We start from the raw sequence: 18472 nt of genomic DNA, 5'->3' as shown, positions 1-18472 counted from the left end.
ATGGGCCTCCTGGCCAGGGCGCGGAAGGAGTGGTTCATCATCGGGATCGTGCTGGTCATCCTGTCCGCCAAACTGGAGCCCAGCCTCGGCGTCAAAGGCGGTGAGTGGGGTCGGGGGTTCGAGTCTGTGTTCGCGTACAGTCGCACCTCGTCTCGTGGGGGGTTAAGAGCTTTAAAGTGACCGTTAGGAGTCCCTGAACGCATCGGCATGGGAGTAGTTCACGTACCAGCTTGTTAATTTTATTAAAATGCACTCTTTTCCACTTCTGTTTCGTACTGTGTGTGTGTGTGTGTGTGTGTGTGTGTGTGTGTGTGTGTGTGTGTGTGTGTGTGTGTGTGTTCCTCACCTGGCACTAGTGACACGTTGCATTCAGCACTAATGTCAACAAATCACCCACTGCTGCGCGCTCCCGTAGTGCGCGTGCGCGATTGCATTATGTTATTGGCTCGCAGGACGTGTGACGTAGGTAAACAACAACAACACTTGTTATCAGTGCGCGTGTAATCAGGCGCCAGGTGAGTCACACCTTCACGTGTGACGTCAGAGGGACTCCTGCGCGGGTCATTGTCGGGATGCTGCGTTCAGGTATGCCTCGGAAACGCCTGTTCACACAGCAGAAGGTGCAGATATGTGTTTTAATCTATTTGTTATGATCGGTAAATCAACATAAAGTGAGTGTGTGTTGAACTTGTATTTATTCAGTTATTATTTATAATATTTTAGTAGCGATAGTATTTTTATTTTCCCTTATAATCACGTTATTATCATTGTTGACATGAACACAATTAAATAACCTTTTTTTATTATAATGTTATATATTTATGTTGATGGAGGTTTTGTTATTATTCATATTTGATGTATATAGTTTATACTATGCCAATGTTTTTAAATTAAAAGTAAATTTAAAACAAAGTATTTGTGCACAGATTACAGGTTAACTGCACTTTATTATTATTATCATTCTAACAAACGTGTTTCGTAATAAAATAATATTTAGCACAAAAGTTGTTGTTTTTTTAGGAGTTTTTCCTTTTTTCATGGGATTTTATTTTACATTTTAAAAGTTTTCTTGCCAACATTTCCCAATATGGAAGAAGCTTTTACTAAAACCACGTTAAAAATAAATAGCTCTCTTTTTGAACGTGTCATAAGTTCACAACTCTTTTATTTCTGCAACTAAAATGACTGAAATAATATTCTATTTATATTTATATATATGTGTGTATGTAGCACTATGCAGGATAATATGAGAACAGTACATTTCCTCTCTCAGGGCCGTTAAAGCCAGAGGTCACCATCGCCTACGTTGCCGTCTCGCTCATCTTCTTCAACAGCGGCCTGTCCCTGAAAACAGAGGTGAGAGACCCCGTTAGCGCCTTGTTTAACCCCGTGATGGCCGCCTGACGCCCTCCTCTGCGCCCGCAGGAGCTGACCAGCGCGCTGCTGCACGTGCGGCTGCACCTCTTCGTCCAGTCCTTCACGCTCGTCTTCTTCCCGCTGGTCGTCTGGCTGCTGCTCAAAGTGCTCGCCCTCACCAGCATCGACCAATGGCTGCTCAGAGGGTAGCGTGCGTGTGTGTGTGTGTGTGTGTGTGTGTGTGTGTGTGTGTGTGTGTGTGTGTGTGTGTGTGTGTGTGTGTGTGTGTGTGTGAATGGCGTCCTTTATTCAGACTGTACCTGAAGGCAGAGTTATGTGCAACACAAAGACCCTCATTCACTGCTTGTGTGTGTGTGTGTGTGTGTGTGTGTCATTCATCTTTGAGTGTATGTGTGGACATGTTGGCGGGTTATAGACTTTGGTTTGAAGAGGGACCTCAAAGATGTCTGTGGTGCAAAAGGTGAAGGCAAATATAAACCTCTGGTGAGGAAATACCTCCGTAAAACAAATTTAAGAAGTAAAACATTGTAAAGGTTTTAAGTACAAGACTGGGAGTTTTTCTATCAACCAGACTGTTGATAAGAAGTGGACATTCTCACCGTGACGTCAAGCCTCAAGTTCTGCATTTGGGCCTTTACCATCTTGGTGTTGGGCCTTTACCATCTTGGTGTTGGGCCTTTACCATCTTGGTGTTGGGCCTTTACCATCTTGGTGTTGGGCCTTTACCATTTTGGTTTTTGGGCCTTTACCCTCTTGGTGTTGGGCCTTCACCATCTTGGTGTTGGGCCTTTACCATCTTGGTGTTGGGCCTTTACCATCTTGGTGTTGGGCCTTTACCATCTTGGTGTTGGGCCTTTAGAATCTTGGTGTTGGGCCTTTACCATTTTGGTTTTTGGGCCTTTAGAATCTTGGTGTTGGGCCTTTACCATCTTGGTGTTGGGCCTTTACCATCTTGGTGTTGGGCCTTTAGAATCTTGGTGTTGGGCCTTTACCATTTTGGTTTTTGGGCCTTTACCCTCTTGGTTTTTGGGCCTTTACCATCTTGGTGTTGGGCCTTCACCATCTTGGTGTTGGGCCTTTACCATCTTGGTGTTGGGCCTTTACCATCTTGGTGTTGGGCCTTTACCATCTTGGTGTTGGGCCTTTAGAATCTTGGTGTTGGGCCTTTACCATCTTGGTGTTGGGCCTTTACCATCTTGGTGTTGGGCCTTTACCATTTTGGTTTTTGGGCCTTTACCCTCTTGGTTTTTGGGCCTTTACCATCTTGGTGTTGGGCCTTTACCATCTTGGTGTTGGGCCTTCACCATCTTGGTGTTGGGCCTTTACCCTCTTGGTTTTTGGGCCTTTACCCTCTTGGTGTTGGGCCTTTACCCTCTTGGTTTTTGGGCCTTTACCCTCTTGGTGTTGGGCCTTTACCATCTTGGTGTTGGGCCTTTACCATCTTGGTGTTGGGCCTTTACCCTCTTGGTGTTGGGCCTTTACCATCTTGGTGTTGGGCCTTTACCATCTTGGTGTTGGGCCTTTACCCTCTTGGTTTTTGGGCTTTTACCATCTTGGTGTTGGGCCTTTACCATTTTGGTTTTTGGGCCTTTACCCTCTTGGTTTTTGGGCCTTTACCATCTTGGTGTTGGGCCTTTACCATCTTGGTGTTGGGCCTTTACCATTTTGGTTTTTGGGCCTTTACCATCTTGGTGTTGGGCCTTTACCATATTGGTGTTGGGCCTTTACCATTTTGGTTTTTGGGCCTTTACCCTCTTGGTTTTTGGGCCTTTACCATCTTGGTGTTGGGCCTTTACCATCTTGGTGTTGGGCCTTTACCATCTTGGTGTTGGGCCTTTACCCTCTTGGTTTTTGGGCCTTTACCATCTTGGTGTTGGGCCTTTACCATCTTGGTGTTGGGCCTTTACCATTTTGGTTTTTGGGCCTTTACCCTCTTGGTTTTTGGGCCTTTACCATCTTGGTGTTGGGCCTTTACCATCTTGGTGTTGGGCCTTTACCATCTTGGTGTTGGGCCTTTACCCTCTTGGTTTTTCGGCCTTTACCATCTTGGTGTTGGGCCTTTACCATCTTGGTGTTGGGCCTTTACCATCTTGGTGTTGGGCCTTTACCATCTTGGTGTTGGGCCTTTACCATCTTGGTGTTGGGCCTTTACCATCTTGGTGTTGGGCCTTTACCATCTTGGTTTTTGGGCCTTTACCATCTTGGTTTTTGTTTATGCCATCTTGTTTTCTTCTCCGTCCCCATCTTGTTTTGTTTTTTTAGCCGTCGCCATTTAGTTTTTTGGTCGTCAATATCTTCAACTCATCATCATAGCCTGAGCTGAAAGCACCCTGACCTCTGACCTCTGACGAGAAATATTCTTACCAAATGAAAAGATTCTTCTCCTCTTCCTCCTCTGGGCCCAGCTTACAGACGGTGAGCTGCATGCCGCCGCCGGTCTCTTCAGCGGTTATTCTCACCAAGGCTGTCGGGGGCAACGAGGTAAAAACACTCCGACCAGGAGGTCGTCACCAAGATGGTGGAGCAGCCACACTAACGTGTGTGTGTGTGTGTGTGTGTGTGTGTGTGTGTGTGTGTGTGTGTGTGTGTGTGTGTGTGTGTGTGTGTGTGTCTTTAGGCTGCTGCCATCTTCAACTCAGCGTTTGGAAGCTTCCTGGTAAGAAATATTAAATATTAATAATATATATTATTTATAGTAATTACAATAATTATATTATATTGTAATAAATGATATTGATTATATTGAATATTAATGCTAATATACATTAATTATAATTAATATTAATATGAATTGCAATACATATGATTATAATATTGATTATAATATTGATTATAATAATAATAAATAAATAATTTTACTAATAATAAATACTAATATTCAATATAATAAATATGAATACTAATATTCATTATAAAACATATTAATAAAAATATTCATTATAATAAATATGAACACTAATATTCATTATAAAACATGAATACTAATATTCATTATAATACATATTAATAATAATATTATTAATTATAAAACATATTAATAATAACATTCATTATAATACATATTAATAATAATTATAAAACATATGAATAATAATATTCATTATAATAAATATTATTATTAATAAGAATAAATAATATTCATTGCAATACTTATGAATAATACAATTAATTATAATACATAATAATATATTCATAATAATAAATATTAATCCTGTGTTTCTGTCCTACAGGGAATCGTAGTGACTCCATTGCTGCTGCTGCTGTTTGTAAGTCACCGCTCTGTTGACCTTTTTCTACTTGACGGCTAACGCTAATGCCATGCTATGCTAATGCTATGCTAATGCTATGCTAATGCCATAACGTAACACCTGCGTCTCGTCCTCCTCCAGCTGGGCTCGTCCTCCTCCGTTCCCTTCTCCTCCATCTTCTCCCAGCTCTCCGTGACCGTGGTGCTGCCGCTGGTCCTGGGTCAGCTGTGCCGCGGTGCCTTCAGGGACCAGCTGGAGCGCAGGAAGCTTCCGTTCGGCGCCGTCAGCAGCGCCGTGCTGCTCATGATCATCTACACCACCTTCTGTGACACCTTCAGCCACGCCGACGCCCAGCTGGAGCCCAGCAGCCTGCTGCTGCTCGTGCTCATCAGTCAGTAGAGTGTGTGTGTGTGTGTGTGTGTGTGTGTGTGTGTGTGTGTGTGTGTGTGTGTGTGTGTGTGTGTGTGTCAGAACATTAAATATTAAAAGTTGTTTCTTTGTTGCAGTTTTCTTCATCCAGATCAGCTTCATGCTGCTGACGTTTGCCTTTTCTACCAGGTGAGACTCCTCCTCCTTTACTTCACCCTGTCTTCCTCCTTCATCCTCTCTCCTTCATCCTCTCTCCTTCATCCTCTCTCCTTCATCCTCTCTCCTTCATCCTCTCTCCTTCATCCTCTCTCCTTCCTCCTTCATCCTCTCTCCTTCATCCTCTCTCCTTCATCCTCTCTCCTTCATCCTCTCTCCTTCATCCTCCTTCATCCTCTCTCCTTCATCCTCCTTCATCCTCTCTCCTTCATCCTTCATCCTCTCTCCTTCATCCTCCTTTATCCTCTCTCCTTCATCCTCTCTCCTTCATCCTCTCTCCTTCATCCTCTCTCCTTCATCCTCTCCTTCATCCTCTCTCCTTCATCCTCTCTCCTTCATCCTCTCTCCTTCATCCTCCTTCATCCTCTCTCCTTCATCCTCTCCTTTATCCTCCTTCATCCTCTCTCCTTCATCCTCCTTCATCCTCCTTCATCCTCTCTCCTTCATCCTCTCCTTCATCCTCCTTCATCCTCTCTCCTTCATCCTCCTCCATCCTCTCCTTCGTCCTTCATCCTCTCTCCTTCATCCTTCATCCTCTCCTTCGTCCTTCATCCTCTCTCCTTCATCCTCCTTCATCCTCTCTCCTTCATCCTTCATCCTCTCTCCTTCATCCTCTCCTTCATCTTTCATTCTCTCTCCTTCATCCTCCTCCTCTTCCTCCTGTGATTCATCCTCCTCTTCCTCTTTGTCTCTTCAGGTCGGGTTCAGGGTTCAGTCCAGCAGACACTGTGGCCATCGTGTTCTGCTCTACACACAAGTCTCTCACTCTGGGTACACACACATGCACACACACACACACACAAACACATCTACACACATGCACACACACCTACACACACAAACACACACACCTACACACACACATCTACACACACCTACACACACACATCTACACACCTACACGCACACACATCTACACACACACACACACATCTACACACACACACACACCTACACACACACACACACATCTACACACACACACACACCTACACACACACACACACATCTACACACACACATCTACATGCCTACACGCACATCTACATACACACACACACACCTACACACCTACACACACACACCTACACACATCTACACACACACACAGAGCTCAGTCTGTGATCAAGGTGCATTGTGGGCGATGTAGGCAGCAGGTTTTGATCTGTTGCTCTGGTCTTGTTTACTCCATGATGGTGACATCATAATGGTGACATCATGGTGACATCATGATGGTGACATCACCACGGTGACGTCACCCCAGGCATCCCCATGCTGAAGATCGTGTTCGCGGGCTACGAGCACCTCTCTCTGATCTCGGTCCCTCTGCTGATCTACCACCCGGCTCAGATCCTGCTGGGCTCCGTCCTCGTGCCCAGCATCCGCAGCTGGATGACCAGCCGGCAGAAGGTACACACACACACACACACACACACACACACACACACACACACACACACACACACACACACACACACACACACACACACTAACCTCCTCACCCTCTGTCCTCTCCTGCAGTCTAGTGTGTTGTTGAGATAGGGCCGCATTCCAACACTACTGAGTGAGTAGACGCCTGAACGGCTCCTTGAAAGTTCTTCTTCTCTCCTTTTCGTCTGCAGAGCTGCTGTTGGTGTTTTAAACTGTGCAACAGCGCCCTCTGCTGGCCGAGAGGAATACTTCACCACACCATGAATTATCCCCCTTCTCCTCTCCTCCTTTTCTCCTCCATCCTCTCCTCTCTTCATCCTCTCCTCTCTTTGATCTTCTTCTCCTCTCTTCATCCTCTCCTCTCTTTGATCTTCTTCTCCTCTCTTCATCCTCTCCTCCTTCTGTTATTTGTTTTGAGTCTTAATATTTTCGTTAAGATGTTTGTAAAGTAAATTTACTTTTTAGACGTTTTCTTAAAGAACTAAAAGGTGAAGTATTCCTTTCAGTCTGATGGTGATGATGGTGGTGATGATGGTGGTGGGTGTGATGATGATGATGGTGGTGATGATGATGATGATGATGATTACTATTAGTTACATTAGAGTTGAAATCTGTCAAAACTAACTTAATAAAACTGTTATTTTGTATATCCTGATGCAGGAACAGAAATAGCTCGCAGGAGGTCGGCCATCTTTTGTTTCTGTCGTTTTGAATAATCACCAAATGTTTTGTGGCGGTGGACCGACTCACTTCCCTCTCCTCTCACTTCCTCCTTCAGGTCTGTTCTCCCGGGCGTCTCACTCTCTGCTTCTCTCTCGTCAGGCGGTGAAACTCTCCACTCTTCAGCCCGTCTGACGAAGACGAGCGTTGTAGCTTTTGGTGGTTCTGTACCGCGGCGGCGGCGGAGGGATACGGCGGCGGAGGGATACGGCGGCGGAGGGATACGGCGGCGGAGGGATACGGCGAATGTGAACGTGCCTTATTACAAACCAGAGACCTCAGCGCGGCGGAGGGGAATATCGCCTCTATTCTCAGTTTCTACAAGACAAAAAACTCATATTTCATGTTTCCATCACATATATTCTTTCATATTTAAAAGAAGCAAAAAAATAACTTATTTTTATATGAAATACCTGCAAAAAAAAAAGAGGATATCTGCTTTTTTTGGACCAGACGAATGAAGCCTCCGAGCAGAGTGGGACCTTTCTGTTTTTCATTCTTCTTTCTACTTCCGTTTGTTGTTTGTTTGTTGAGAGAAGCAGTCCTGGAACAAATGATCTCAGTCATGAAGCTGTGACCTGAACCACGAGGAAGAGAATCTAGATCCAGGCAAAATATCCTCATGTTTCCTGGATCTCTGTAGATTCTTTACATCTCTTTTGTGAAATTATTCTTTCATGTTTGTTTTGGTCAAATTGCCTTTCACATAATTTGAACGCCTCGTTTTCTGACACGTAAAGGGCATTTTAAACGTGGACCAATGAGGAGGCATCTGTACGCAGACGACACTCTATTCTAGTTGAGGGATGTAAGGCGGTGTCATGTCACTTTTCTATTATCATATCGATCGCCGACCAAAATCTGGTGCATGCTAACATGCTAACGTTTAGCCGGTATAACCGTGATCACCATCTTTGCGTTAGCTAATTAGCACAAAAACACAAAAGTACAGCTGAGGCGTCGTATTAATGTACAACAAAGTATTTGGCGAATGCAGATTTTGACCAGATGGTGGCGCTATATGAAAAGTCAGAGGACCACAAAAGTTATCTCAGGTCATCCTGAGGGGACCATGAATGTCTGAACCGAAGCTCATCCGACAGCTGAGATGTTTCAGTCTGGAGTTTCCTTTTTTCTAGAGATGACAGTGAATGTCTCATCGAGCCGAAGTGGAGCTGACTGACCCGTTCAAGGAAGGATTGCGGTATTTTTCGGCAAAGTTAGCTGCTTTGTGACGTGACCAAGCTGACATTACCGCACGGGAAATGTGCAACACGAGGTCATGGCGCTGCTCAGGGGCACTTAGGCAGTTAATAATGTGCTGGCGTTACTACCTTAGCCTTACGCCCTCCCGCGGATTTTACGTCAATTCCGATTCCTGCAGAACCTTCTGATTGACATATTTGAGGGATTTCCTATTGTTTTTTTGTATTCTTCTAAATTCAGTATATTTTATAGTATATAGTATATTTTGGAAAAAGAAAGATATTGAGCAGTGTATGTAAAGGTGTGTTCTTCCACCTAAAAAATATTGTGAAATAAATAAAAAAATTTAAAAAAACAACTTGTTCACACGGTGCAGCGTCTTTATTTGTGTTTATCTGTCGAGGAATCAAATGAACATGTAATCTTAAGTCAATATTATATGTCCTGGATCTCAATGCTTTAAATCCCGATGTTGTTTTATGTCTTTGTGCTGGTAAATGGGCCAGGTATTAGTTATCATCAAAACCAGATCGTAATCTGCACCGCCCGTCTGAAAACTGGTTATCCTCTAAGTCTCAACACGCCTTTGTCTAATATTCCTCCTCAGGGTCAGTTTAGATATAAAAAATAAAAAATGTGTTTCATCAAACGAGGGGAAAAAACATTCGGGGAATCATTGGCAGCTCATTAATTTCCCCTGACTTGTGTTTTTTGGACAGATGGCTCGTCTGGATGACGTAATAATAAAATAAAGCTGTGAAAGTCCTGCCAACAGACCCGAGAGGCCTTCTAACGCACAACAAAAGTGTTACGAAATGACTAAGCAACCGGCAGCACTGTCCATAAAGCCTCACGACACAGAGCTGAAATCAATAAACACAATGTATGATACTGAAAATATACTTTATTATGTGTTTTATGATTTAACAGCACGATATACAAATAGATGCAGTAGTAATGTGTAATATTGGTTAGTAGCAGTTTGAGGTAAGTTGATGTATAACCTCGGTCAATCCTCATTCCAGTATTTGTTAGTCACGGCATGCAAATTCAGCTTTTTCTACAAATACATGATCTCATTTTACAACAACAGAGCTGGACTCACCGCCCCTGTGTCACTAACTGTTTCTATTCCTCTTTCTGACGCACCAAAGGGTGTATGTCATCCTCGCCTTGTCTTTAAATGTCCTGCTTTCCACCAGGGAGCAGATCGTTGCTTTAATTCTCTCAACATGTTGGAGGCAGAAATCTCCAGAGGACGCGACGCTAAGCCTAAAGACATTTTCTTGAGCACAAGTTAGCTATTTGGAAAACAAGATCAAAACTTCTGTTAACTTGCTAGTGGCCCCTCAATTATACCCTCCCCCGTATGGAAGTGGGTAGAACACAATACGTGTTAGTGAGCATTGGTGGTGCGGAGAAAAAGTCTCAAATTATGTCTACAAATGTATATTCTGGCTTCATGGAGTCTAAATTTGAAAGGGTTCATCTCCAGAGAGCACGAATGATGGCGCTCGACAAAAGCTTAGCCTAAATAGTCATAGATCATGAATATCCACGGCTAATTTACTGATCTGCCAAGTCATTTTGTTTATATATATGTTCCCAGGCATCAAAACTGTGTTTGCAAGAGACATTTTAACTTTGTGGCGCTAAACAAATGGTGACGAACTGCCAGGCAATCTGGCCCGATGCCGTCCAGACACACATCATCAGGCGCCAACGCTACAAACGTAAGATAAAACCCATGTTCCACTCATGTTTGACCATTGTTTTGATGTTTTCTAGCTCCCGTTAGTCAAGGTAAATTGTTTATTTGTGTTTTTCAGCTTGTAACGAAATGCTGCGTTACTTCAGTTGAGTCTAATGTTACTTGAGGGCACCTCCCCCGGTGTGTTATCAACCATCCTCAGTCTCCAGGAGACGCCAGTACGTCATACTCTGCCAGGAGCACAAAACTGTTCTCCCTGATTCTTCGGACTCGGACCAGATCTCCACACTCCTGGACGTGGAGCATCCCCCTATCCCCTCTGCCGTACTCCGCCTCCCGGTCGTTCAGAGTCACCCCTGTTTGTTTGCCGCAGGCCTGGCGGCACATGTACCTCACCCCGACCACCAGCGCCATGCCCAAGCCCGCCGAGCAGCCCAGCAGCATGCCCAGCTCCCACGCGCTGTGTCTGGGGATCACATCTGGATACTTCCCTTCCTTATCTGGAGTTCCGGGGGGGTCGGGGAGAAGTTTGGGTTTGGTGTCTGTTTTGGGAAGATTTGGTTTCAACTCGTGGCCAAGATTCAGGTCTAGGTTCGGATGGCGTTCAGAGTTTAGGAGAACCGCTGTTCTTGGTGTTGGTAGATTAAGGTTGGGTTGAGGATTAGATAATGCAATGCGGTTCTGGATTGGCAACCTCTGACCTATAGTGAGTTGTTGGGAAGGCACAGGGGAGGAGGTGGGAGATGTGAGAGGGTTGTAGAGAGAGCGGCGAGGAGCTGGAGAGGGTTCTGGGTGAAGGGAGGTAGAAGAAGAGGTGGCAGACAAGTTTGAGGAGGAGGATGTTGAGGTAGATGTAGAGATGGATGAGGGAGGAGGTGAAGGGGGAGAGGAATTGGAAGAGGTTGATGAGGCACTTGAGGATAAGGAGATGGTGGGAAAAGAGGATGAGGAAACAGTTGAACCTGTGATGGATTGGGAGGAGGTAAAAGGAGACGAGGAAGAAGTAGATAAAGGTACTGGGGAAATCAAGGGAGCTAATGGTGGATAGTTGGAGGAGTTTGACGAAGTTATGGCAGAAGAGGTTAAGGTGGATGCTAATGGGGAAGTAAAGGAAGGGTTGACAAGAGCCGAATGAGGAGGAATGGAAATCGGGGAAGGAGAGGGGAGAGCAGAAAGGGATGGAGCTGTTTTGGGTTGGTTCTTCGTGGAGGTGGGAGAGGGAGAAGATGACAAAGCGCCATGGGTGAAAGACGTCCGTACGGATATCAGGGCTGAACCCCCGGATGGATGAAGAGTGGTGGGGTGAACAAGGGAAGAGGCGAGCAAAGTATGGGTGGAAGAAAAGGGGGTAGACACTGAAAGCAAAAGAGAAGGAGGGGTGGTTGAAGGAATGGACGCAAATATTGGACCCATGGTTTTGAGCTTCGCTTGAGAAGGAGGATCTTTGACCTCTTTACCCTCGTTGGATCGACGAGTTGGGAAAGATTTACTTTGCTTCCACACAAAGGCAGCGGTTTGGGAATGGGGCTGGGACCATGGTAGGGGTGAGGTACTCAAAGCATCAGCTGGTCGGACAGATTTGGACTGGTCTGTCTGGGGATAGTTAGCGTGGCCTTGACTTTGAGATGGGGTAGTTTGGGTCAGGACTTGGGTAGAACTGCTCAAAGGTTGAGGAGGGCTGCTCAGATGTGCAGTTGTTTGAAGCTGAGTTGGACTGGTTGGCCTTGATTGAGTTCTGGGTCCAGATGGACTATTTTCAGGCGGAGGTAAACTGCTCATGGGTTTGATGGGAAGGACCGGGCGGGCTAGAGGGTAGGCCTGATTGAGGGGAGGGGTTGTATGGGACTTGAGAAAGGACTGAAGGGTAGGGTTTTTGAATGGGTGGATAACTGGTGGTGAAGAGGTTCGGTCCTGGGAGAAGGGATCGGTATGGCTTGTACCAGTTTGAGAGTGAAAAAAAGGTTTGGTTGAAGAAGTTTGTGAGTGGACAGAAGGTTTGAGGTGAAGGTTCTGGGTCTGAGCCACGGACTGGCGACCCTTTTCATCCTTGATTAGACTCATTTGGGACTCACTGGTCCTCCGGGGATCCGATGAGCTACTCTGGGGCACAAACCTTACGGACCTAGTTTGGTCCTGAATTGGTTTTCTTGGATTCTGAGATGTGGGTCTTGATGGATTTGTATTGTGGAAGCCGTGATTAGTTGAAGGTATAGCAGTGGTGGTGGTTTCGGAATTTAATGTTGTGTCTTCTGTTTCGGGAATGGTGTGTGGTTTTGGATCCTCAAGGTTTCTTTCAATCGCGCCATCATTCAAAGGTGGGAGGGAAGCAAGGGAGTAGAGCAGGAAAAGAGGACCAGTGATGTTGGGCGAAAAATTGGTGGTAGCTTCCACCCCTCCGGCCTCAGCTGGGGGAAAGGAGAAGGAGGCCTTGGGAGGAACAGGGTAGGTCGACTGAAGATAACTTTTGGGGTCCTCGGGGCTTCCTGTTTCAGTTTCTACCTCTTCAGCCACACCTGAGACGGATCCTGAAGTTATATAGGTGTAATTCGCACTGCCTTTGGCTCCAGTTTGAATAGATCCTAAAATATTAGAGCTGTTCCTTTTTTCATTGACCGCCTGGTTTGTCAAGTGGTTCCCCTCCGAGACTGGACGAGATACTTCTGTTCTTGTTCCATGAGGTTTGTTTGATGCTCTATGGGCTGATGGGGGTTAAAGAGAAAGAAAGACAGTCATTGCAGGATGTCTATTCTGTGTTTTACCTTGGCTTCAAGATGGCATTTGATGACTTATGGCGTAAGTAATTCTATTAAATTAAGACAAACTGAAGGTAAACAGAGCTGTCTCTGTTCTGTCTGTACATTCAGCATTGTACAAGCTGCATACCTGGCAGAGCGGTAACTTCCTCTTCTTGTCGTGCCAAGTTCCCTCCATCCACCCCTGTGGCGTTACTCCCAGTCCAAGGACTACGACTCCCATCACGTAACACTGCAGACTCGATACCTGCCCAGTATACAAAGTAAGACTGCACCACTGTGATGCTGGAATGACAAAGAGGTGGCTGAATATAGAATGGTGCAGTTATTCAAAAAGGTGTTAATAATGAACCAAACATTCACATTAATGAACTTTACTACATCACAGAGTACATTTCGTACTTTTTACTGTAATACATTTCAGAGGTAAATGTTGTACTTTACTGGACTACATCTCAGAGTACATCTTGTACTTTTAACTGTATCACATCTCAGAAGTACATATCATACGTTTTACTGTACTTCATCTCAGAGGTAAGTATTGTACTTTTACTCCAGTACCTTTTTAGAGGTTCACATTGTACTTTTTACAAAGTAAGACTGTGATGCTGGAATAACAAAGAGGTGGCTGAATAACAAAGGTACAATTCATAAAGCCACATACATAATAAACCAAACATTCACATTGGAGTAGTTTGGGCCGTCCTCAGAATGTATCTTGCTTAAATATCTGACTGCTGGCTCTGAAAGCCGTCCTGGTTGTGAAGAACGACCCTGAGCATCATGCTTACTAGAACCGGATGTCTCCCATGGGTGCATCGGGGGCCCTCCACACAAACGACAGGTTCCTCTTCAGTTGTTTGTCCGAGTGCGTGAGGCTGTCGCCCTCCGAGAGGCAGCGCAGGGTGTGAGTGCCGGGCGGCGTGAGGGTCCAGGAGCCCCCCACCAGCAACACGCCCACTCCCGTAGACCTGGACCCGGCACCCGCCACACCGCGAGCCTGGAGCAGGAAACCCATGAAGTCCCGAGAGCTTCGGACCGTCACTGAAGACACGGGAGTGGATGCAGACCGCGTTGTTTGTGGGTAAGTTAATTAATTAGTAGACAAGTAGAAGTAACTCACAAATTAACAGGTAAACTGGTTGTTAATTGGTTCGTTAACGAATCAGTGGGTTGAATCTTTACCTGTTATGAACTGTCCAGGTAGGTAAGAAGAGGCGGATGTGCGCAGGGCGACGTGGCTGCGCTTCGGGTCCTGGGGTTGAGCGCGGATGTGGCCGGGAATCATCTCCCGACACGAGGCGTGGCTGGCACCGCGGGAGAACGTCAGAGCGGAGGGAGCCAGAGAAAACAAGACCACGCCCACCCCGAAGCACCGGAGGGGGGGGGGACGGCATCTCCACAGACGATCACTGCAAAGAGACGGTGGAGACGAGTCACTGGACTCTTCTATTTAGGTCCAACCTCTCGTTCTGCCGAGTGAAGTCAATTCATGTGATAAAGCTGCATTCTCTCTCCTGATCGCCAGGGGTGACTCCTCTGGTTGTATCGAAGTCTATGCTTCATGGGTTAAAGTTGCATTCTCTCTCCTGATCGCCAGGGGAGACTCCTCTGGTTGTATAGAAGTCTATATAAATGACTCTACTTCTCTTGATGTATTCCCTCAGTAAACATTGTAAACATGAGTTTATGTCTCAATCTCTAGTTTCAAGTCTTCTTCAATACAACATGATGTTCATTTATTAAATTATGGTAATTTAGAGTCAAACAGACCATAAAGCAGGGGACGCTTTAGGGGCGGGGCTACAAGGTGATTGACAGTTTGACACCAGAGACAAAAACGGTGTCTCTACGTCCCTCCTCTTCAGTCCATATATGGTCACTTCCTGTTCACTGGTTGCACAAAAACAACATGGCGACGGCCGTAATCCAAGATGGCGACGGGTGTGACGCGAGGCACGCTGTCTGAAAGTATTATTATTATTTGTGTCATTAGACTTGTTTTGTTAATTGTCACTTTCTCTGAGCGTGTTTCATGTAAATCTTAATGTGTATTTTATAATATCTGTCAAACCATAGCAACTAGATTTGTAAAACCACCACTTTATATTTCAAGAAGAAGAAAAAATGGTCGTGGGTTTTGGTTCTTAAAACCCTCTTATTACCTTTGGGGTCAATTTGACCCCATTCAATGTTAAACGTCTCTAAATAAATGATTGACATCTTTTTCTTTGCTTCATATTTCATGACTTTTCTAATTTAATGGGGACAACTGGGTAAACATAAAATGAACATGGTGTGTTTTCAATGTCCTGTATACATCTTGTATGCATCCGTGTTCTTTGGGGTCAATTTGACCCCCAGCTTTTTTTCACTGTATAAAATATAAGAAATATCAACATTTTGCACATGTTGGTTTTGGTTGTTTTGGATGATATTGAGGCCACTACAACATACAAATGTATAATCTTCAGAAGGTTTTAGGGCCCTAACCTTACATAACCCTTGTGTGGTGTTCAGACCTGTGGGACCCGTTTAAATTTTTCATCAAAAGAAAAATAATACGATTCATTATTTTTTCAGACTCATTAGCGATGGCTCATTTTCCGTGAAGAACATATACTGTACACATCCCCTAAACATGTATACTACATACAGGGTGTGTGTGTGTGTGTGTGTGTGTGTGTGTGTGTGTGTGTGTGTGTGTGTTGCAACAGTGTTGATGAATTCCTCTGTCTTGTTGAACAAGTCTTTATTTGCTCAGACTCCATCCCAGCTGCACATGGTGGCGGTGGGATCTTATGGTTGTGTGCTTCATGTGTACAGTAGTGCAGACAAAAGGCTGAAATTGTGTTTGTTGACCCTGACCATAATCCATGTTACTATTGTTTTTCATTCCAAATTTTATAGATTAAAAAAATATGTACTTAGAAATAATATAAAGCCATTAAAACACTAACAATATATCTCTTTCCAATTTTAGGTCAATCAGTGAGATGTTATGGTGATCTGCATATTTCGCCATAGTCGCAAACAGGTTTTCTGGATGTATCAGGGGCGTGGGGGGTATTTTATTTTTTATTTAAAGGGCTATTTAGGTAGTCAACAAACAAACATAAAGTACCTGACACTTAAACTTGGGAAACTTTTTTTTCTGGAGGTTTAAATTGTTTGGGTCAAATTGACCCCAAGAGTAAAAGATGTTAGTTCATTTGAAGGTAACATTAAGCGAATGTGAGTGTTTCCAAAAACAAAGACAACAACGTCGGACAAGTATGAGCATGAGTTCACACACACGCACACACACACACACACACACACACACACACCTTGTTCTGTGGCTGTCAGACAATCAGCACACAAGCACCAAACCCAAATGTTAGTTGACATCTTTATGAGCTGGTGTATTTATACATCAGTATTTACATTTCTACTTTTCCTCCACCACATCTCAGAGGTACCATTGTTTTACTTTTTACGGTACATATTGTACTTTTTAGTGGAATACATCATTCATCCTCTCTGTTGCCCTGAGCCCATTCAGACATCCTTAAAACAGAGTCCCACAAATATATCTTTCATTTCTTCAAAGGGCCAAATCACTTTCATTAACAGGAGGAACGAGTTCATTTGTCTGGGACTATTTTCTCTTGTGCATTAATGCACACAGTGTGTGCTCTTCAGTGTTTGGTTCAGCTGGAAGTTGTTTGTTTTGGTATGTTTGTCTAATTAACAACCATGAAATACAAATAAAGACAAACGAATAAATGAGTGGATGGTGTATCAGTTACCTGGAGAACCTTCAGGACGCCGAGGAAATCTCTTCTTCTTCTTCTTCTTCTTCTTCTTCTTCTTCTTCTTCTTCTTCTTCTTCTTTGTGAAGAATCACGTCCTCGACAGTCGTGCGGTTCAGTAGTGTGAAAAGACCTGTTGGAGTCTTGTTTGAGGTCATGAGGTCTGGGGGGCTGGGGGGTCTGGGGGTCCAGGATATGGAGGGGAGTGGGTGAGGGTGGGTGGGGGTGGGTGGGTGGGCATAGAACCAGAATATGTAGAGCTGCAGGTCGGATCCCTCAACACTGCATATGCTATTTTGATTGATTTTTAATATTACATGTTTGGTATGGAAGCTAAAACATGGCATGGTTGCTTATTTTTAAATTTCTTAATTTATCCCAATAACTCTCAAGATGAAAAACTAAACACGCTCACGATGAATCAAAGTACTTGTGAGCAGAACTGAAACGGCTCGGCAAATCCAAAACTGTTTGGATTGTTTTACTGTCTACCGAACGAACGGGCAACTTGGAAATGGCAGGAAGTTATTTTATAATCACTTTTTTTTAAAGCAAACAATTAATCAAGCAAGTAATCAGAAGATAGTTCAGTATTCTTCATCTTGTCTTTTGGGCGTTGCCTTTTAGTTTTTTGGCCGTCTTCATCTTGTTTTTTGGCCGTCTTCCTATTGTTTTTTGGGTGTCACCAGGCTCGTTCGTTAGAGCTGCGCCTCGCCTGGAATCCAGTGAGAGCAGCGGAGGCGGAGTCAACAAACTGCGATCAAGTCGGACAGTTTTCAGCCTTCAAAGTAAACACAGGAAGTCACAGAAAAAATGACTTCCTGTTAGTTCCGAACTTTTGTCTACTTGTAGTTTGCAGATCATGTTTGGATTTATTATATGTGTTTATAAATATATATTCATGTAGAAATGAGTGTGTAGCTGCATCCTTTGGTCTTTTGATGTCTGCCTGTGAAATACATTACGACTAGTTTGGATGTGTGTTGTATAAATAAGATTTTGTATTAACAACCACACAATACATGTTTTTAGATCAAACATGAGACTAATAGTCAACAATCCAGAGTTAAGTATTACAACTACACATAAAATAAGAATTTTCTGCCGATCGATTCTGCGCAGAACTGGCTCATCTCGAACGAGCCTATCATTTTGTTTTTTTGGCCGTCTTCATCTTGTTTTTTGGGCTGTTTTCATCTTGTTTTTTGGGCGTTGCCTTTTTGGTTTGTGGCCGTCTTAATCTTGTTTTTTGGGCGTTGCTTTTTAGTTTTTTGGCCGTCTTCATCTTGTTTTTTTGGCCATCTTCATCTTGTTTTTTTGGCCGTTTTCATCTTGTTTTTTGGGCGTTGCCTTTTTGGTTTGTGGCCGTCTTAATCTTGTTTTTTGGGCGTTGCTTTTTGGTTTGTGGCCGTCTTCTTGTTGTTTTTTACAGCTCTGACAGCCAAAGGGAAGGATTAGGTGTACAGTAAAAAAAAAAAAGCACAACACTCAACAGCAACACCTCCTCCCATGATTGGGCTTTTCGGTCATTGTCACGATCGCGTCGGTCCGACTTTAAAACCACGGAACGTACGTTTTGGACGGAAGCGACCAAAACAAGCCTCTGAAGCTTTCATTGTACAGAGTAACTCTGTTATCTGTGCATAT

The 18472-nt window shown here is 44.2% G+C and overlaps 1 protein-coding gene across 1 annotated transcript; it reads left to right on the top strand.

Annotated features, from left to right (window-relative positions):
• Nucleotides 1-8913, top strand: slc10a7 (solute carrier family 10 member 7; the record flags this gene model as incomplete). The annotated part of the gene is made up of 11 exons (XM_079214922.1): nucleotides 1-100; nucleotides 1274-1356; nucleotides 1426-1562; nucleotides 3783-3858; nucleotides 3995-4033; nucleotides 4608-4643; nucleotides 4767-5016; nucleotides 5132-5183; nucleotides 5908-5981; nucleotides 6475-6620; nucleotides 7464-8913. The coding sequence occupies 11 exons, from the start codon at nucleotides 1-3 to the stop codon at nucleotides 7494-7496; spliced, it is 1026 nt and encodes a 341-aa protein (XP_079071048.1). The 3' UTR covers nucleotides 7497-8913.
• Nucleotides 8914-18472: the final 9559 nt, after the last annotated feature.

Source organism: Taurulus bubalis (genome assembly GCF_910589615.1).
Source record: "Taurulus bubalis genome assembly, chromosome: 3".
Lineage (NCBI taxonomy): Eukaryota > Metazoa > Chordata > Actinopteri > Perciformes > Cottidae > Taurulus > Taurulus bubalis.
The sequence above is the reverse complement of the archived record's forward strand: the minus strand, read 5'-3'. Positions and strand labels throughout refer to the sequence as shown.